General features: G+C 39.2%; 1 protein-coding gene across 2 annotated transcripts in view; it reads left to right on the top strand.

Moving 5' to 3' along the window:
- Nucleotides 1-22,877, top strand: part of ttc27 (tetratricopeptide repeat domain 27) — a 71,624-nt gene extending 48,747 nt beyond the window's left edge. For both annotated transcript variants that reach the window (XM_030442148.1, XM_030442147.1), the window contains 4 exons: nt 1,666-1,863; nt 8,575-8,686; nt 17,808-17,908; nt 22,133-22,877. In XM_030442148.1, coding sequence (XP_030298008.1) covers nt 1,666-1,863; nt 8,575-8,686; nt 17,808-17,908; nt 22,133-22,270 — 549 coding nt within the window. In that variant the 3' untranslated portion in view covers nt 22,271-22,877. The remainder of the gene's footprint in view (nt 1-1,665; nt 1,864-8,574; nt 8,687-17,807; nt 17,909-22,132) is intronic.
- The last annotated feature ends 247 nt before the right edge of the window (nt 22,878-23,124 follow it).

The following is a 23,124-nucleotide window of genomic DNA, read 5'->3' as shown; positions in this document are numbered from 1 at the left end:
TGGTGTGTCAGGTTGAAAATTTGCAGTTATAGTTATACCTAACGAAAAATAAATACTTCCTAAAATATCCACTCTGGAGCAGGAACACTTTAATCACACATCAGAACTAATTGATGATCTACTAATTTATTGAAAACAAAATGAGGTAACAACAGTCAACGCAAACTAACATCATAAACCCGCTGACGGCTGGATTCAAAATCACTCAGAAAAAGTAAAGCAAAACATTTAAATCACAGGCTGATCCAACTTGCTTGAATTTTATCATGGCAATCATTATGTGACTCAGTAGTGTGTATGGCTTGGCATGCCTGTATCCACTCCTGACAATGTCTGATGACTCTGCGCATGGTGTCCTGGGGGATCTCCTCCCAGACCTGGATCAGGGCATCAGTGGGCTCCTTGCCAGTCTGTGGTGGTACTTGGTGGTATAATGTCCCATAAGTGTTCAGTTGGATTTTCGTCAAGGGAACATCCATCGTCATCCAGGATCTGCCTACACACTCTGGCCACATGAGGTCAGGCTTTGTCCTGCACCATGAGGAACCCAGGCTCCCACTGCACCAGCATAAAGTCTGACCATCACTATGAGGAATTCATCCTGGTACCTAACGGCAGGCAGGATACCGTTGGCTATGACATGGAGGTCTGTGCAACCCTCCAAGGATTTACCTCCCAGACCATCACTGACCTAGCCAAACCAGTCATGATGGATGATGTTACAGGCAGCACAATGTCAATCATGGTGTCTCCAGACTCCTTCCCCCTTTTCACAGTTGCTCAGTGTGAATCTTCTCTCATCTGTGAAGTGAACGGGACGCCAATGGTAGACCTGCCAATTCTGGGGTTCTCTTGTGAATGGCGACCGAGCTGCAACGTGCTGGGCTGTGAGTTCAGGTCCCCCTAGAGGACAACGACCCTCATGCCACCCTCATGGAGTCTGTTTCGGACGATTTGGTCAGAAACATGCACACCAGTAGCCTGCCGGAGGTCATTCTGTAGGCCTCTGGCAGTGCTCCTCAGGTTCCTTATCACACAAAGGACAACATGAAATATGTCATACTTCCATATTATACTAACTTAGTGATGACAGGAATTGGGGATGAGAGAGAGTTGGGATGACATGCAACAAAGGGCCGCAGGTCAGAGTTGACTCTGACCCACTGCAGCAAGGACAAAGCGTATGTACATGTGGCACATGCTCTACCATCTGAGCTACTGGAGCAAACCTAGCTTACCGTTTTTCAAAATAATTGCCTGCTGGCTGCATATTTTCCTAGTTTTTAGCAGCTTTTTTTCATGCTGCCACACTCCGGCAAGAGAAAAATAGTCATAAAACAAATAAGTCAATCTGTCCAGTTATTCTTTTGTCTCAGGGCCGTTTATTTGGTGACTTTTTGTTATTCAGTGGTTACCTTTTGTTAGTTTGTCTTGTTTTCGAGATTAAAAACGGTCTGGTTACATTGATAGTGCTGAGCAATGATGATTATTATTATTATTATTATTATTATTATTATGATTATTAAACCATAATTACAGGATTACATGTGGCAATGAGTTTAAACTCGTAATTCCAGATATAATAATGAGACTTTGTGAATTGTGATTTTTGTTTGAAAACAAATCTGATATTGACATCTGCATAATTTATTTTACCCATTGCAGATCCTACAGATCCTGGTAAGAGCAGTTGTTGAAAACCTGACGGACAGCCATGGAGAGCAAGCAGTAAATCAGCAGTTCAAACTGAGAGAACTTCTGGGGCGGGTCAGTTCTCGTCACAGCAGTGACCCGGAGATATGGCGGCTATACGCTCTGGTGTATGGTGATGGCCAAGGCTCCAACCCAGAAGACAATGAAAAGGTCAGTACCACAAGCAGCTCTCTTGCAACATGTTTTTTTTAACATTTCTCTATCCCTCTCAAGTGTCGAAACTAGTGTTTGGACCTCACCAAATGTTGACAATGTAGAGAGGTCTACATGTAAACTCATAAATCTTTGGCATGCTTTTTGGTTTTAAGATGGGTTTTAGGTTATTAGTCAGCTGCAAATATGGTTTGACCCTGAAAAAATTCTAACAAAAGGTTTCTCAGTGGTTTACAGTAGTATCAGATGTACTTAAAAACATACTAAAAGTTTACCAAAGTTTGACTCCAAGAAAGGCCCCATTTTCAAAATGGCGGCCGTCAGGTCCTTAAAATGACCATTACTCCTTTGTATTCCTACTAGATCAGGAACACTGGTGCCTGATACATGTTTTGGCCAAGTAATATTCTAATTAGCATATTTGCATGATAGATAAGTGATTATAAGTACAATAATATATTAAAGCAATTGGTTACAAGCATATTAATGTGAAACATAAGTACAATTTCGAGAATAGATTTTTCTTTATTCCAATTTTATCTCAAAAGTTACAAACTGCTTTTATCACACAAGGATTCTTTCAGATCATTCTGCTTTGAGTTTCGAAATAGAATTTGTAAAACTATTGTCAAATCCCAAAACCTGGAGATGTAATATTATGTTACTCTCAAAAGAGGATTTTACAACTTATATGAAGGCTCATTTAGAAACTATTTCGGAGGTGCACCAAAACAGTGCAACATTCCCATTAATAATATGGGACACACTGAAGGCTTATGAGTTAGAGGATGTGTAATTGCCTTTTCCTCATCTTTAAATAAGAAAACAACAAATGAGTTGAAATGCATTGAACAAGAAATAGTTAATTTGGAGAGGCAACACTATTCAACCAAGAACCCTAATTTGCTAATGCAGATAGATGATCTTAAGTTGAAATATTACTCCATTAATACCTACGCTAGCGAAATGGCATTGAAGAAATCAAAGTTATCTTATTTAGAACAAGGGGAAATGGCAGGCAAATTAGCTAGATAGATAAAAAAGGAATCAGAAGATAGGACAATTGTTAAAATTAGAAAATAAGATGGGTCATTACAGTGGACCATCTTCAAATTAATGGTGTCTTCAAATCATATTATACTGAACTGTATACGTCTACATCACAGTCTGAACCGGATGAGTGTAAATCCTTTTTGGATAATATTTTGCTACCTGTTATAACACAAGTTGATAGACAAAGTTTAGATAAAGATATATCTTCAGAAGAACTCCTGTCTGCTATGGCAGTACTTCAAAAAAGCAAATCACCAGGTTTAGATGGCCTGCCAATTGAGTTTTATAGTCAATTTTCAAATGATGTATGCCTCTTTTCTTGCTATGATCAATGCCTGTTTTAGGAGAGGCTGTCTCCCTCAGTCTTTATGTTTGGCATCTATAACCCTTCTCTTAAAGAAAAATAGAGATCCTCACTGTGCCTCTTATAGGCCAATTTCAGTTAATAATGTAGATTACAAAATCATTGCCAAGGTTCTAGCACTATGGCTTGTAAGGGTTTTACCTAGTATTATTCAACTAGATCAAACTGGGTTTGTTCATGGTCGAACCTCTACTGACAATTTACACAGGTATTTTGATATTCTTTACCATACAAATGAATTAAATTCTCAAAATGTCATTCTCTCTTTCGATGCTGAAAAAGCATTTGACAGAGTTGAATGGAAATATCTTATGTCTGTCCTTAGAAGGTTTAATTTTGGTCCTAAGTTTCGGCACTGGACATGAACTCTTTATAGTTCTCCTATGGCCATTGTAAAGCCTAACACCAACTATTCTAAACCATTTCTGCTCTCAAGGGGCACGAGACGAGGTTGTCCGATGTCCCCTGCATTGTTTGCCATTGCTCTTAAGCCGTTAACTGCAGTGTTCAGATCTCATGATCATATTAAAGGTATTAAAGGTATTGGGAGGGAGGAACATCTCATATCTCTGTATGCTGATGATATTTTGTTATATCTCCATGACCCCTTAAATTCTATGCCATTTATGTTATATCTATTTGAAAAAATTGGGAAGTTATCAGGCTACAAGGTTTATTGGGATAAAACAGAGATAATGCCAAGAAGACACCTTTAATTTGAGTTAACATAGTTAAAATGTCTGTGTTGCCTAAGTTTTTTTATTTATTACAGAATCTTCCGACTACTCCACCACCATATTTTTTTTAAAAAGTACAGAATTTAGTGTCTTCCTTTATATGGAACAATAAAACCCCACAAATTTGTATGTCAGTGTTACATTTGCCATATGAGTCCGGTGGCCTGAAGCTTCCCAACTTTTAATATTACTTTCTGTCATCTCAGCTTACCCAGTTTAAACAATGGTTAATGAATATTTCATGTTCATGGAAAAGAATAGAATCCTTTGATATTTATCCATACAGTTTGGAACATTTACCATACATTGAGTTCAAAGTAGTGGATAAAATTACCAAGAATCCTGTTATTTTAAACAGCCTCAGCATTTGGAAATTGTATCATAAACTGGCTAAAAGGTTTCTCTTTCTCCTTTTTCTCCAATTTGGAAAAACCCAAGTATTACATGCTGTATGGATGACACTTTTGAATTTTGGTAAGATAAAGGTATCCCAGAATTTTGTCATCTGTTTGATAATGGGACATTTCTTTAATTTGCTCAGCTGCAATAGAGATATGGATTACCTCTTTCCCATTTATTTAGATTTTTTCAAATAAAACATGCATTAAATATTGAAAATGGTTCTCTTCAAGAACCCACACCATCAGAAATGTATGCTATATTAAACAATAAGAAGAAGGACAAGCAGAAAGTTATTTCTAAATTATATCAGGTCAATTATTATTGATTGTTCTGTAGTAAATACTGATAATGTAAGACAAAAGTGGAAACAAGATCTTCATATGGAAATTCAGAAAAGGATTGGTCTTATGTTCGTAGGCAAGTTGCTCTTACAATTTAAGGCATAAACTTGCTTTATTTAAGATGATACATAGGATTTATTACACTCCAAAGAAACTACGTAAAATGCACAGTGAGATGTCATTTCTCTGCTGGCTTTGTAAGAAACAAAAAGTAGCATTTTTTCACATGTTTTGATCATGTGACTCACTCTCCTTTTTTTGTAATTCTGTTATCCAGTTGATATCTCAATGTTTACATGAATCCATTCCATTGTTACCTCGTTTATGTCTTTTGGGAACTAGTATGTCTGACAAGTGGAATAAACATCAAAGTAGGTATATAGATCTTGGTATGTTGGCAGCCAGGAAATGTATAACTTTAAAATAGAAAGAATCCGAACCCCTAGTAATAGTGCACTGGTGGAATGAACTTTCAAGCTACCTCACACTGGACAGTATATATTATAGGAGTAAAGGCAGATCCTCAGACTTTTTAAAAATCTGGCAATCTCATATATAATTTGCCTTTACAAGTGTTCTGGGTCAATATAAGGCATTGCAAAAAATGGTATGATCCGAATGTAGTAATTTATGTTGTTGTTTTATTGTGGTAGTTTTTAGTTTATTGTGAGTGGGTCATTTCCAACTTTGTTTTATTTGTTTCTCATTTTTGTTGTCAGTGTCTGTTGTGTTTTGAGGATATATGTTTGGGTATTATTTTGGTTCTTTAATTGTTGTATATAAAATCTATGACAAAAAACAAAGACAAAAAGAAATCTGTCTAATGGTCTAACTCTGACACCCCCATAAAATGACACTAAGCATTTGTCTGAGAATAAGACATTTGTGCTGTATTCTCCTCCACCATCTTCTGAATTGCTGAAAATTGTGAATTTAGTTTTGTTGGGTTTAATATAATGCCACCTTCAGACTCAAAAACATCTGTAGAGGATGCATAACATATGTATTACCTCATTCAAATTGAAATGAGTGACCATTTCAGAGGGTTCACACACAGGCCTCTGTTCGGGTAAATTCGCAGTTGTTAATGATCAAAGTTATACAACTCCAATTTAAGTTACTTTTGGGTGCAATAACTTTTACATCGAATGTCAAGTCTGTGAAGAGCATAAAAAAAGTTTATGTGTCAAAAAAATATTGAGTAGGCGTTACATGACATAGGCTAAAGCGTTTACATCTCTGGTTTACCCCAAACAAAGATAAAACCTTACAGTAATCTCACAAAATCATGTATTCCTTAAGTATGTAATCATGCCAATGCAATTTAGACAAGTCCAATGGATTCATAGACCCAGAAAACATGGGGTTAGACACCAAGATTACATGGCTAGGTCAAATAATGAAGGAGTTATGCTATTTTAAGGGCTTCCTGCCTATCTTGGACGCCATCTTGAAAATTACACATTTCTAGTGGTCAAACTTTGGTAAACGTTTAGTATGTTATTAAGGACACCCAATACTACAAAAAACAGCTGAGAAACCTTTTGTTAGAATTTTTTCAGGGTTAGGTGTTTTTTTTTCATATATGCAGCCGACTATATAGGTTATAGGTTGACGACCAGGACCAAAGTAGCCCAGGGCAACACCACTCCTGAAGCCCCACACTCTTCTTTCATGACTTTTTTGGGCAACTTCGTCTGCAAGGTTGACACTCAACCCATATACACGTCAGTAGTAGTAGGGGTGATTTGTCACCACCCTTGCACTACTCAACTTTGGCGTATTTAAGTGGATGTTGATGTCACCAATAACTAAGATCATATCTGAACGAGTGACAAGATATGCAATGAAATCTCCAACTTCTGGGGCACCCTAGTATTTCAATCGGTTGTTCAAGATGGTCAAGGATTGACCAAAAACCACCAAGAAGCAAGTCTGCACTGAATTAGAAGCAGCTGTAAGACAGGTGTTAGTCTCCACAGTCAAGTGTGTTTTGCATTGCCTTAGCCGAGACTTCCATGCAAGAAAGAAACCCTTGTACCACCTAAAGCTCGACTGAAGTTTGCTGCTGATTTCTTGGAAAAAGTAAAATACTTCTGGAGGAAAACTCTGTAGTCAGATGAAACAAAAACTTTATTCATCAGTTGTTTGGCCACAATGAGCAGCAATATGTTTGGAGGAAAGAAGGTGAGGCCTTTAACCCCAAGAACACCATACCTACTGTCAAACATGGTGGTAGGTATACTGTGGGGCTGTTTTGCTGCCACTGGATCTGGTGCGCTAAAGAAAATGAATTGATTATATCCAATTTCTTTGTCTTTGGTGCAGTTAGGTGTTCCAACAGGACAATGATCCTAAACACACATCAAAGGTGGTAAAGGAATGGCTGAATCAGGGTAGAATTGAGGTTTTGGAATGGCTTTCCCAGGTCCTGACTTGAAACCAATCGAGAACATGTGGACTGTGCTGAGCTAATAAGTCTGCGCCACGAAGTTAACAAATTTAGAGCCAGCAGTCAATGCCTTGTTAGCACACCTGCTACTGAAGTCCTAATGTTATATGGCCACCATGATAAACCCACAAAGTGCCCCTGTCTGTGATCATGACACTGGATAAAATCCAATTCTCTCCAAGAGTAGGCGGAATAAATGTCTCTCTCTAGCCATCCATCTTTTTCAAAATTTCTGTCCTTCCCTACTTCATTTTTATTATCATCTATTCCAATTTTGATGTTGTCATTGGTGGTTAAACTTGCAAAGGTGCCTGCATCATGCACCATTGAAATGTTTTGGTTTTTTTGTAGTAGTGTGAAACTGTAAATTAAGCAATGCAAAGTTTGCTATGAAATTTATAACAAATTTGAAATACAGTACAATGAAATATGAACAGAAATTATTTGTATAGACACAGTAATTAAAGTACTTTCAAACAAAGCTTCGCCAAGGTTTACACAGGCAGATGGAGCTGAAATGAGAGGTCTTAACCATGGTGTTCTCTATCTTGCTTGATAGTAAGAGGCCTGTCACAGTGGAAAAAGTCATGAAAAAGCTGTCCTCATAGTACAAATAAAGCAACTGGTCTAGATCATATCCTAGCTAGATTCTTGAAGATAGTGCCAATATAACTTGTAACTATCATTAAATCAAGGTAAAGCCTAAGTTAGATGAGTCCTCCCTGTGTTTGATGATCATTACGTAATACATGATTTCATTAGCAAAAACTTAGAAGCGCAAGACACAGGTTTCAAGAACAGCTTTTGTGTCCCTCTCTCCCCCTCTAGACCACTGATGAGAGATTTCTCGCCAATTCTGTTTCAGAAAGGTAGTCATGCTACCACGAGGCCTCTATCTCTGAGTCATAAGAGGTAGATATCAGGAGACACAAGTATCTTATGATATAGGGAGGTCATTAACCATAAGTCACCAACAGGTCGCTCTTAAGATCACGTGTGTGTTTGTGTGCATAACCCGTAATGTGTGTGTATCTGTACATGTGAGTTAGTTAAAGCAAAACTCTCATCAAAATGCAATCTGGGCTGTTGTTTTGTGAACGTATATGAGTCAAACCTTTGTGTAAAAGCAAACTTACGACAAAAGAGGCACTTTTTTCAAAATCGCTGTTTTTAAAACACTATGAAGGCTGGACACAACATGAAACTTTGCTCATAGTATCACCAGGGTCTCTATACATGAACACGAGCATTGAGAACATTGTTTGTGTACAAGGAAACTTAACCAAAGGTAAAAATATCAAAAGCCATTACTGAAATTGACTTCTGTTTATGCCATCTAAAACAATGTTGTTTTTCCAGACACTGCAGTTCTTGTCCAAGGCTCAACACTGCAAAGTTCAGGCTGGTGGCTGGGAGAATGAACCTGGTCCCTTCAAGGTGGTGATCAAAGAGGGAATCCATATGGGTGAAGGTGAGGGCACTATCTAGCTATACACACAACTACCAGAATCTACTATTACAATTGTGACTACCTTGACAATTGTAATGGTAAGGTGGAAATGAAAGACATTTTTTTCCCCCCCAAAGTTTAGTTTTGTGGATCACTATCTGCAAAAAAGAGGAAACACTGTCTCTGTGTGCGTGTGTGCGCGCGCTGACACAGTTGTCAGCTGTCCCTCCTGTACCCAGGATGGATAGGTGACCAGACCTCCATGGGAAAAGAAGAAAAATATACCACCTAACTTTTGACCCTTGTGTAAGGCAAGGCAAGGCAAGTTTATTTGTATAGCACAATTCAGACACAAGGCAACTCAAAGTGCTTTACAGGCACACACAAATTACATTAAAAGACAAACATTTCATTTAAAAGACATTAAAAATTGCATTATTAAAAAAAAAAAAAAAACTCAGAGTAATAATGCAGTTCAAAGACTTGAATTGCTTCAGTTAAAAGCAGTGGCAAAAAGAAATGTTTTAAGTCTTGATTTAAAAGAGGTGAGTGTTGGAGCAGACCTGCAATTTTCAGGGAGTTTGTTCCAAATATGTGGCGCATAGTAACTGAAAGCTGCTTCTCCATGTTTACTTCTGACTCTGGGGACTGAAAGCAGACCGGTACCTGACGATCTCAGAGGTCTGGATGGTTCATAACGCGGCAGCAGATCAGAAATGTATTTTGGCCCGAAACCATTCAATGCTTTATAAACCAACAACAGGACTTTGAAATCTATTCTTTGATAGACAGGAAGCCAGTGTAAAGATCTAAGAACTGGAGTGATGTGATCTACTTTTTTGGTTCTTGTTAGGACTCGAGCAGCAGCGTTCTGAATCAGCTGCAGCTGTCTGATGGAGTTTTGAGGGAGTCCTGTAAGGACACCATTACAGTAGTCGAGTCTGCTGAAGATAAATGCGTGAACAAGTTTCTCCAAATCCTGCCGAGACATAAGCCCTCTTATCCTGGATATATTCTTAAGGTGATAGTAGGCTGACTTTGTAACTGTCTTAATATGGCTGCTGAAATTCATGTCTGAGTCCACAGTCACACCAAGGTTTCTGACTTGGTCTGTAGTTTTCAACATTACAGACTGAAGCTGAGCAGAGACTTTAAGTCGTTCTTCCTTGGATCCAAAAACAATTATTTCAGTCTTATCTTTGTTTAACTGAAGAAAACTCTGACACATCCAATCATTGATTTGTTCAATGCATCTACTCAGGGTATGTATGGGATTATAGTCCCCTGGTGATATGGTTATGTAAATTTGTGTGTCATCTGCATAACTATGGTAGCAAATTTCATTGTTTTCCATTATTTGAGCTAGAGGGAGCATGTAAATGTTGAATAGTAGAGGCCCCAGAATGGAGCCCTGGGGTACTCCGCTTGTCATTTTCATCCGTTCAGATGTGTAGTCACCAATAGACACAAAGTAACCTCTCTCATTTAGATAAGATTTAAACCACTTTAGTGTTGTACCAGAGAGTCCAACCCAGTTTTCCAGTCGGTCCAGTAGTATATTATGGTCGACTGTGTCAAACGCAGCACTGAGATCCAGTAATACTAAGACTGAGATTTTTCCGCTGTCTGTGTTTGAATGAATGTCGTTGAAGACCTTAACGAGGGCCGTCTCAGTGCTGTGATGTGGTCGAAATCCTGATTGGAAAGCATCAAAACAGCCATTTGTTATTAAGTAATTGTTCAGCTGTTGAAAGACAGCTTTTTCAATTATTTTACTTAAAATTGGGAGGTTTGAAATGGGCCTATAGTTATTCATTACTAATGTGTCTAGAGTTCTCTTCTTCAGGAGTGGTTTAATGACTGCTGTCTTAATGGCTTGGGGGAAGACACCTGAGAGAAGAGATGTGTTAACAATCTGTAGCAGGTCTGGAATCATGCAGTCTGAAACTTTTTTGAAGAACCCTGCTGGTAAAATATCCAGGCTGCAGGAGGAAGACTTCAAATGCTGTATAATGTCTTGAAGGTTTTTGTCATTAATTGGATCAAATTGTGTCAGGGTATTAGAGTTGGGTTTAGGTGGACAAAACGACAACACACCTCCAGTACCTGGTAGAGTGGCACTGACCGCTTGTCTAATGTTCTGAATTTTGGCAGTGAAGAATGATGCAAATTCATTACAGGCCCTGGTAGACAGATGTTCAGCTGCTACTGGCACAGGAGGGTTTGTTAACCTGTCGACAGTAGCAAACAAGGCATGAGCATTATTTTTTTGTACTTTAGCCAACCAACTTTCTCAGGGTTAACCCTAACCCAGACAATGTGAAAGAAATGAAGGATGAGCAGAAGTGGGAGGAAAAATGGAATGGATTGCTTTGGAGTCAAAGGACATACCCTTATTAAAGATAATTCCCACTTCTGTATAGCAGTGCTGAAGACCACAGTAATGCGATCCAATTACATAATATGACTCGTAGATGTTTAGGGCCCAACACAATAACCTGACAGACCTGAGGTTTAGTTTGCTGGCTTATTCATGTATAAGTCAGTATCATCTGCATAACATTGAAAATATATGAAAACATAACCTTATTAGTGCTTACTTGTAATATTACTTAGTAGAAACATACACAGTGAAAATTATTGGTTCAACCACAGAATCTTGTGGAACTCAGTATCTTACCCCAGTATATGTAGAGCATTATCAACTTTTATAAACTGAGATTGATTTGATAAATAGGTCTTAACCCAGCTCAGTGCACAGCATTTAATGCCAATTTGATTTTGTAGTCTTTGTAATAGGATATTATAGTGCTGTACGATATGGACAAAATTTTGTATCTTGATATGGATAATTTTATATCCCGATAACGACATAATATGATGACGAAACGTTACTAGGAGGGATGTATACCGCAGTGGCGAACCGTGAGCACTACAGCTGGGCCTTCACCTCAAATAAATAATAATTAAGAAAAAAAATCATCGCGGAAAAAAGCAACAGTACAATGAATTAAAAGGGTTTAACAAGTGCAAATTTAATTAACGATGACAAGGATGAAAACAAATAGACCATAACGTCAATAACATTCTCCGCAACAAGAAACATTCTCAACATTAACTTCGGAAAATCTGGAAATATAAAAGGTCACCCAGAATGTCACCCCGTGACGCTGCGGACACAGACACTGAGGCTCATTTCATCACCATGGACAGCGCTATGAAATCACGGCGCATTACAAATCATTCACATATAAATTCATTAGCATCATCAATCTACAATACAATTTCAAAAGTTACACAAAGCTTGTAATACAAAGACTATTTTTTAAAGTTGCAATGAAGTGCAAATGCCTCTCCATGCGCAATTACGCATAGCGCAATGAATACCGATGTCAAATAAATTGAAGTCACAATTTTTACTACTATACCTCCTTAATTCTCCACAGGGAAAGGGACAGACAAGTGAACATGAGGAGAATAAAAACCCTCTGAAAAATCCAACCACACACTTATGATACGTTTGATACCTATATTGATTGATTGATTGATTGATCACATACTGAATTCAAGGCAATTTGCGCTGGGACAACCTCCGCAATAAATACAAATTCCCAAATGTCCACTTGGCCAGTAATCTTAATCCCTTGAAATAATAATCAAGGTGTATTATAACAGAGGCCTACCTTAAATAAACACGAAGTCCATTCGTCGGTCTCTCTTTGTGAAGTGGGCGATGGCGGCGTCATAAAGTTTGTCCTTTGATTTGAGCTCCAAAAGAAGTCCTTTCTCTATGGACATCAGTGCCAAAGCTCCCAGGCGGTCCTGTCCAGTACTGTTCCTAGCGTGCGTCTTGATGCGCTTCAGAGCCGAGAAAGACCGCTCCACGGAGGAGGTGGACACGGGGATGGTCAGCACCAGGCAGGTGAGGTGATACAGCTGCGGCATGCTCTCAGTCAGCTCTTTAAGAGTCAGAAAGTGCAGCAGATCTGGTGAGCTCCTTGCCTCAAAGTTTGCCATGTTGTACATGACCGTCAGTTCAGTCTTGAGCCTGGGGAGGTCAAAATGCAGCCCGTAGCTTTCCGTGAGGCTCTGGAACTCAGAGCTGGGGAAGTTTTCTCTGTATGAGGTAAACTTCTTGGGGTCCAGAAGGGCAAGGAACATGAGTTTTTCATGATCCTTGAACCTGTTCCTCAGCTGAGTGAGGATGTTGTCCAGGATTTCACTGTGCAGCCGCTGGTACGCTGCGCGCACATCTCCGACTCTCCGTGCCCTGCGCCCGCTGGGAACCCCAACTTCGCACACAGTGTCCTCATAGATGGAGTCAAATTTTGCCTTTTCTCTCTCTGTGGTGCTGCAAAAGTCCTCGATGCTGGACAAACAGAACTGCATGTCACACTCCTTATTCTGCAAGATCCCAAAGAGCACGTCGGAGTAGGCAAACACGGAGTTGAATGTGGCGAGGAGAAAGCAGAACTCGAAGTCCGTCAGCAGTGCAGTGTATCCATCAGCGCTGTGTACAGCATCAGCATCAAAATCATTGTGGTTGTCAAAAATGAATTCAAAGAGCTCCAAGAGTTCTTCTCTCCGCTCATACACAGTGCAAACCAAACGTGATGAGAAGTTCCACCGTGTTGGAGTCACTCTGGGCAGTCTTCGCTGGCATATTTCATCCATGAGTTTCGTGCGTTTGGCTGACCTTGTAAAAAAGGCTGCGAGGCCACTTAGGTGGGAGAAAAAAATGTTGCACTCTTTGATTTTGGCAGCACTTTGAGACATGACGAGGTTCAGAGAGTGCGCATAACAGTGAACGAAGAGAGTTTGTGGTATTTTTTCCTTTATTTTAGCTTGCACCCCATTCAGTCCAGAGGCCATGACTGCAGCTCCATCGTAACACTGGGCAATTACTTTATTGGTGCAGGCACAGTCCTCCAGAAACTCCAAAACTTGACGAGCTATGGCCTCTGCGCGCTTATCACCACTGACATCACCAAACTGGAAAAAGCGCTCCTTGACACCACCGTCAGTGGTGTAACGCAGGACATATGACATCTGAGCAGAGTTACTTACGTCAGTTGTCTCGTCTACCATAACGGAGACAAAAGGTGTGTTCCTCACCTCCTCCCTCATTGCTTCGGTCATTACATCTGCCACCGATTGAATCAGGTCATTCTGAATTTTGCTGGAGGTGCCGATGAAAACAGTGGCCGAATCCAGATGACAGCGCAGAGGGCTGTCATACCCCGCCAAAAACTCCAGAAGCTCCAAGTAGTTCCCCTTGTTTTCAGAATCTTTACTCTCATCATGTCCTCGAAATGCCAGCTCTTGTTTTCCAAGAAATGTGACGACATTGATGAGACGTTTCAGGATTTCTCTGTTCTGCCTGACCTTGTTGTTGTGGGCCGTAGTATGATTCCGGCGCTGCTCATCTAGCTGAAGATCAATTCTTGTGTCCCCAAAAGTTTTCAAATTGACCATCGCTTGCAGGTGTGCCGCAGAATCTTGATGTCGATGGGCTGACTTTGTCAGATTTGTAAGGCTGACAAATCCGCCGCTGACCCAGGTGGATGACTTGTCAGTTGTAAAAAGTAAACAACTCCAGCAGTACAGCCTGTTTGTTTCCTTACAGCCAGTCATCCACGGATACCGCTGATCATTTTCGGTCTTGAAATGCCTTTCCACTTTCTTTCTTTTAATTCCAGCTCTGGAGTTGGTCTTCCGTTTTTTATTATTTCAAGTTTTTCTGTGAAGGCCCGCCTTGAAAAAGGCGATGCTATCAAGCTAGCCACAACGTCACTCTCGTCTTCCGCCATTTAAATCAACCGCTCTCACCACTCTAAATAGATTCGCTGCTCGGACTTCTCTGAAGGCGTAGAAGGCCCTGAAGGTTCCCCACTGGTATACCGAGGACTGATACTTTTTGGTACCGGCTCCTAATTGGGTCCGTACCATGGTACTATTATCTATTATCGGTACTTTTTTTTTTTTTCATTTTTCTTTTTTTTAATGACTTTTTGTCGGCTTTTGAATGTCCACCCAACTGTAATGACTACAAACTTAACAAAAAACTCTGTGACGAAACCAGGTGCCAATGCTTTGGCGCTGCAGTCTTTAGCATTAGCTGGGCTGCTAACTTTACTTTGACTAGTGCATTGCCTGTAGGAAGCAAGAATTCCTATAGAAAAATGTGAGGTTAAGTTACTATTTTTTTTTATAGATGGCCAAATCATGGATATTTGAAGGTGGGATGTCAGGGATATAATTGGCTGTTTTTGACTACTTTTGATTATACCATTATATTTCACCTTAAAAATTATTTACCTTGCCTTGTTTGGTGTCATTATTTTCAGCACAACCTCACATGTGACTGTTCAGTTATTTTTTTCATTTTGACATATTATATTAACACTATGGACCTAAAATCACAAAATAACAAAGTCAGAGTAGGAAAAAGTTAGATTTTTTACTGTAAAAACCACAAACAGTTTAATGAACCAATTGCATTAGTTATAATGCAAATATTAATTGTTGTTTGCTAAATTTGTTCATAAGTTTTTGAAATTTACAAAGTTCTATGTAACTATTTACATTTAAATGCAGGCAACGCCGTAGGCTCCTCAGCTCATTCCTGCCTGCTCCACATTCAACAGTCTCCTCCTTGTTTTGACTTACAACACAAAAAAACAACTCCACTAAACAATAAACACACTACACCAAACACTACATGGCACACTAACTATACACTCCAAACACGCTATATGTCACAAATATCTCAACTCTCAAAACTCGCTATCTCTGTCACTGTCTGTATCACTGCCGGCGTCCCTCACACAACATCCTGTTCCTCAACAACCAAACTTGCTGCTTGGGAACACTATCGTGACAAAAGCCCATTTTTACCGTTTCTTCCTACACCAGACACAAAGCAAATGTGACGGCAATGTTCGCGAAAAAGCGTAGTGGACATTATTTACCCTAAGTCCGGTTTTGGACGTGCCGGTGCGTCCGGTCCGTCGACTCGGGAGGTGGGCCATGTGGGTGGGCTAGCAGCTAGCTACACACGAACATCCACAGATTCCGATTCCACTTTGATGTCTGCGCGTCTCCGGATCTCCTCAGACCCGAACAGACTCGGTCCGGACTCTTTTAGTCTCATTAATCCACAAGAGTCAGTTTAGATGCACAGAACAGAACAGGACCGATCCGCCGGCAAAATCCCGGTCCAGCTCGCGCTGCTGCAGGTATAAATCCACTTGTTTCTTAAGGTGGGGGTTCTGCAGTGATTGGCTCTGGTGCGCACGTGGCTACGGTATGCAGTGATTGGCTCTGGTGCGCACGTGACTGTGGTGGCTATGGTTAGCAATGCTAGCAGAATTCATAAAGCATTTCTGAAATAAATTATGAATGGTATCATTGCAGTCCAAACAAATGCAACTTTGCACACCCACGCAGCAGCCATGTGAAAACTCTCAGGTCAGTCTGATCCTGATCCCATAGACATTTGAGGCAAACACACACACACAGACAGACAGAGATTCCTTGCTTTTTTAGAGAGATATAGCAATCAAACACGACGCCCTCCTTTAGCTTTATACCATGCCAAGTGTTTGGTGATGATGCTTACCCCGAATTTCCACAGGATACTGCTGCGTTTTGAGTCCGCCACGGCGGTAGGGTAGACAGCTGGCTCACAAGGCTGAGGAGTTTCCGCGATAATCACATAATCACTCGCGACCGCAGTTATAGGTCTGTGTTATTAAAAACAACGACACGAAGTGTTCCTGACCGAAGGATTAGCAGAAGAGCTTGTGTTTGTCTCTTTTTTGAGATTTGTGTGCTGGTGTCAACACAGAATGTTTTATCTTGAAAATTAACCGGATGCTGTTTGTCATTTCGGCTCTTGACTTCCTGTCTGCTCCATGCTAAATTCAGCTGAATTGCTGCGTCGTGCTCCGGCATCCGCCAGATTTTTATATCTGGTCCTGGTTATCTGTTCCGGAGTATTTGTAATTGCATAGCTTCTGTCCTTTATTATTACCTTGTGGTAATAAAAAGAAGGTTGAATCTTTTAACATCTGGTAAAGTCTATTTTTTTTACACAAAATTACATGTTGTAGTATCAATAAGATTATCGATAAGTATCGGTACCGATGAGGAGTATCGGTATCGATATTGGTATCAATAAAATCCTAACGATATCCATCCCTAGTTACTAGTAATGTTATTTTCGTCTTCCATTGCGCTCTCCTCCGTCTCCACCAAGCTGCTTTGCCTCTATTTACTCCCGAGCGACCAGTGCTGTAAATGAGTCCTTGCGGGTAACGTAAAAATGCTACCACAAAGCAGAAATGTTGCTGCAGTTACATTCGTCTTCATACAATGAACTTGTTTTGAACTCAAAATTTGTATATTGAACGGTCATTCGACGTTGAACCGTAGTGTTCTAAACAAGTAGCCTACACGTTAAAATGACATTATAAACAACAGAGGGTTATATCCTACGGTAGACATTTTTATATCGCACTATGATATATATCGCAATATCACACAGCTCTAGGATGTTATGGTCAATGGTGTCAAATGCAGCACTGAGATCTAACTAGACAACTACAGAGACAAGTCCTTCATCAGATGCATAAAGAAGATCATTTGTTACATTGACCATACTATTTCTGTGCTATGATGGAGTGAAAGGTGATTGTTTTCTCAAAGATCTTAAGAGAAAAATGGAGGGTTAGATGCAGGTTTATATTTGTTTAAAACCAATCGATCAAAAGTAAGCTAGTGAGCTACTTGAAAGGACTTTGGTTCATAGTCTTTAATAAGGAAACACAAAAGGTGCATGTGGGATTGACTCAAAATAAACTAAATGTCAATGAAGGAACATGTCACCTAATGCTACAACGTGACTGATTTGTGTCTTTTTAAAAGTCTTGGAGAACAATAAAGCTCTGAAGCGTGGAGAAATATGGTGTGTCAGGCTCTCAATTTTTTGTAGATAGGTTTTGGAGAGTACAATATAAATGGTGAAGATGAACAGTGTCAGAAGTTCATATTTTTAATCTTTTTAATTCTTTTATTTTTTTTACAATCCATATGATATCCATTCTCTGAATTTCTCTGAATTTCTTTCTTGGTATTTCAGTGGCCATCAGTTGCAGTAAGAAGAAAAGGAATCCAGGAGAAGCTCTTCAGATGCTATCCTCAGTCCGTCTCAGCCTCAGAAGTCTGGCCACTAAGGCAAAGGTAAAGCCCACATGTACTGTTATATAATTGTTGTTATTATTGTTATTATTATTATCAAACACGAGTCCACTGCTGGACTGTGTCCATTACCTTCCCCATGACTCATGGCACTAAGACTTGACAGAGTTTTATTGCTCTCTTCTTGCATATTTAGTGTAAACAGAACTGCTTCAGTATCTGTGAAGAAATATTGACCGTACATTTGGCAACAAAAGTTGAAGACATATCTGACGCCCTCCATAATTCCACACAAAACAGAATATATAGAAGTGCTGTTGGCAACAGAACATAAATTAAAGGCAATAGATTTCTTCTGCCTTTTTACTTGTTAATAATGCAGTTGCTGGAATTGGGGGGGCCTGGCTTGTCTTCGACACAGGCAAGGGGGGCTTCAAGGAAAAAAGGTTGGGAACCACTATCTAGATTTCCATGAGCAGGCTCTCTCTGAGCTGGATGTGTCTGCATTGGACCTCTCTTAATTTGATGTCCCTGACCGTGTCTTCTGCTTCCTCTTAATAATCAGTGTATAAAATCCCACATGTGATTAACAATCAGACAAATGTTAACTAATGATAACAAACTCAAAAGTTAGATTAACTCAACAGGGTGCACTGTACAACAGCTGTCAGTAGACAGCAGACAGCGTGTAGTATGGTTTAAATCGGTACATGATTTCAGTAGACAGCGACAGTTAACAGTGTGCAGTACTACCATCAGTCACAGAATACAGCTAATGATAGCAACAGTGGGTCATGCTGCCACATCTCAGGAGGAGAAACATACATACATATATATGTATGTATGTATGTATGTATGTATGTGTATATATCTATATATCTATATCTAAATATATCTATATCTATATCTATATCTATTTATATGTATATATATATATATATATATATATATATATATATATATATATATATATATATATATATATATATATATATATATATATATATATATATATATACATATATATATATATATACACATATATATATATATATATATATATATACACACACACACACATATATACATACACACACACACACACACACTGGATGGAGGAAATGTTTCATAAAAAGAAGTTAGAAAGTGTGTGTGAGGATTTTATTAGTGACCTGTTGAATCCAAAACAAAAAATGACTGAAGAATTCATCATCACAATGTACAGTATCAGCCTATTTCCAGAAATGACCATTTCCAGCGCAAACAGAAACATCACACTGTGCCACTTCAATAAATAACATTTTCAATAATGACATAGAAAACCACACAGTGAGCGGACTATTATTCAACAATATCAGTGACCATCTATCAGTTTTCACAGTCTGACATTAATCACAAAAAAGATCACCTGGATAAGAAACCAGAATACAGACGAACGAGTACAGAGGAATTAATGAACATACTAAAACACGATTTACTGGCACAAAATTGGTAAATATTATATAGGGAAAAGGATATTGGTAGTGCATATGAAATGTTCTGAAGAATATTCAGATCTTTATATGATTCAGATTGACTCATAAAACAATATTGCAGAGAAGTCAAAGATTTCAAAACAGAGAACTAAAGAGGCAGAAAATGAATACAAAATATATAAGAATAAGTGGGCTAATATTATAAGGAGATGTAGGAAGGACTTGTATGAGATTGTATTAGATGATAATAAAAATTATGTTAAATGAATGTGGAGTATATTAAATAGTATTATTAGAAAGGGCTGTTACCTATGTTTTCCTCAGTATTTTGTTGCTGATGATAATTTAAAAAAATATGATATGGACAATGTGGTAAATAACTTTATAGTAATGATATCACAACAGTCAAATCCTGGTGTTAATTTAAAATGAGATATTATTCTAAATCTGGTTTCAAACGGCCCATTTTTTCGCCTTGCAAATGTTAATGGTTACTTTTATACACACTGCTGTAAGCCTAGAGTACATTTATGGATTGTGAAAATGTGTAGCCTACACACAGGAGACTGCATGTTCCAGCAAGTTTTGATTTTGTCGGTGAATTGAATGACCCTGAACCAGTGACGGACTGGGAACAAAAAACGGCCCTGGCATTTTCACCCACCAGCGGCCCAAGGAAGGGGGGTGCGCGCGCCCATGCGCAAGCGCAATTTTTAACGCACGTAAAGAACAGGCACTTTTGATAGCCCCGGTGATAGTAAACGTAAATTCCTAAGCTATAAACAACTACACCCCAATACATAAAACACATTTATAAATCATCAGAGCCAGCCGCTCCATAATACAAACGTGTCTTACCGTCACGCAGTCATCCATGTCTACCTCTTCATCCTCCTCTTGCTCATATTCCTCACTGTCCTGTCTTTCTCCCTGGTGTGCTGGTGCTAGCAGTATTAGCACTAGTGTTAGCTGAAGCTGCACTTGATTTTAAAAACAAATCAGTTGGTTTGCAGCATTTTTCACCGTCAACCAACAGTGCTCTCTGAGATTACTCTTTTTCTCCGCTCCCACCTTGTGTCGCTTGATACCTCAATTCATTTTTTTGCTAGCTTAAACTCAGTCAACTTCCAACTTCCAACCACCATACTCAGACGGTCCACTCGATTCAGTCTTGAAATTCCCAGAAGGCATTGCTTCATTTTAACTTTTGCAAACAACTATTCAAATAAAAAAATGCAGGTAGATTTGTTTTATTTCAAACCATGCACGTTTTTGAACATCTGAATAAGACATTTCGCTACAAAACAATACAGAATGATATAAAAGTTTGTGACTGTAGAAGGTAACCATGACTGTGATATAGAGACTTGTATGTGGCATATAAATAGTGATTAGATTATTTTTGAAGAAGTGTATAGGATCACGGGAAATTGGGTATCCCTTTAGTTTAAAAACTTTATTGACGCTCGAAACAGCCAGGAGAAATGAGCTTGGGACCGCTCTGTGATTTGTCGGCCGGCCCGAATGGCCCATGAGGATCGCTTGCCATTTATTTATGGAGTAGCGGCCGCCTTTTGACGCAGCCGCCCCGCTATATTTATTTATTTATTTATTTAGCCTATTTATTCATTTGCGGCCGCGGCCGCCTATTGATGCAGCCGCTCCGCTATTTATTTATTTGTTTGTGATGCGGTCGCCAGTCGGTCCGTCCCTGCAGTGGCATTTGCCCACATTGCCCAATGGCCAGTCCGTCCCTGCCCTGAACTGATATTGTTGAGCTTAATGCTAAGGCCTGAGGGCTGAACGCTTTACGTGGCTGAGGAAAAAATAAAAAGGATTATTTCACATTGAGATGGATTTTAGACAAAAATAAACACAAACTAGCCTGTGTTTTTTTTAGTTTTTTTTTTTACTTTAATTGCTACTGTACAGTTAATTCATGATAAAAGTAGGCACATTTTTATTTTATTCATTTTCACAAACACAGGGAGGATTCATTTTGAGAAGGGAGGGGAGCAAGAATGGCTCTTTAAGTAACATTTGCTAACCCCTGACTCAGAGCATCATTGGTACCCAAGTGATATCAGTGAAGTGAGATGTTTGCACCGTCTGCAAATGATCATAAAAGACATCACACATCCCAGCCACAGTCTGTTCACCCTGCTGCCATCGAGCAGAAGATACAGAAGTGTCTGCTGCTGTACCACCAAACTACAGGGCAGCTTAACTTTTCCCGCTGCAGTCCTCAATTCATCCTCCACACTCCACTATATAGAATGGTTTGAGTGCCTTTGTGGTACATCACAGAAAAACAAAACAAAGCAAGTTTTGTTTTGCAACACTAGTGTTTGGAAATGATGAATAAATTATCCTTGAACAAATTTGAATTGTAACAATTATTATTACAAAATGTAATTCCAGAAAACCATTAAACCTCATAGTGAAATGCAGAAACGCTACAAAAGACTGTTGAATACTAATGCTTTCTTCAGAATGGATTATGTTTCTACAGAAAATGGCACAGTGTTGCTTGACTTAAGTTTACAATACTTGATAAATGGCCGATCTTGTCTTTTGTACCCTAGAGAATTAAGCTGATTTCTCACTATACTATTCAACTCACTGGTTCATGTTCTATGAAACACTGACCAGTCAAGGCAGCCTAGTATTCCTTGTTTGACTTGGACCACATAATATCAAAATCATCGACTGGTAATGAGTTAAATAATTATGACGTTAATGTGATCCTTCATTGCATTAAATTAATGTAACATCATGTTTTCTGTTCCAGCAAAAGCACACCGATGTGGCCACGGGTCAGATCCACGCTGAGCTGCAGGAATGTGCCACTGCTCTGGAGCAGCTCATCACAGAGATACAGGAGCTGAGTGGAAGGCTGCGTGATCAGTTACAACAGGCATCCACCTAAGAAACACCGGCAGCTGTGGGTCTGAAGGCCCCTCATTTGTAAAGAGTAATCAGAGACAGACAAACTCTTAAGCCATTCAGGAGCCTTGAATATAATTGAATACCTTTTAAATCAAGCGTTTAAAGGTACACTATGAAACTTTTTACAGGCCTGTACATGAAAAAGAGATAGAGTTCTTGCTACATGGAATAACAGTTTGCAAGAGCTAACAGAAGCTTTACATGAAGGTTAAAGTTATGTTTACATTTGATCTGTTGACATAAGTGAAAAAATGGCTTGTATTTTGAGATGTGGCTGGAGAGGAAGAAAGACATCTTGGCCCATCTATAAGTCCTACAGTGCAAGAAAAGGAGTCAACAAGTGTCGGTACGGGTCACCATAAGCACATTCTGCTGTCCACTTCCATGGTCATTTTTCTGAATAGCACAGGCTGAAAAAGTTACATGGTGAACCTTTAACATCGGACAACTGAGAATAAGAGTAAATCAGACTTGAAATTAAGAATTCAAGGACTCACTTTGTAATTATGTTTTTATATCTGTGCAACCACGCTGGAAGGTAAACATGTCTGTTTGGCATCTAATATTAAAATATGTAAAACTTGGAACACTTGCTTTTTTTCTGTTGTGTAAGAACTGAAAAATATTGTAATTATAAGTTGACCTTAATTCATCACGGGAAGAGCTTTAAGAATGTGTATTATATTTAGGTATTGTGTCTAGTTCAGTCCAGGTGAAAATGTGCAAAATTTGAGGTGAACATTCACTTTTTCATAAAAGCATGAAACTTGGTAGGTGTACAAGTGTCATGCCAAGCCAAACGGCCATTTTACTTTCTGCCATAACTGACTCATT

Source organism: Sparus aurata, chromosome 15, assembly GCF_900880675.1.
Source record: "Sparus aurata chromosome 15, fSpaAur1.1, whole genome shotgun sequence".
Lineage (NCBI taxonomy): Eukaryota > Metazoa > Chordata > Actinopteri > Spariformes > Sparidae > Sparus > Sparus aurata.
Note: the sequence above shows the minus strand (reverse complement) of the source record. Positions and strands in the feature narration are given on the sequence as shown.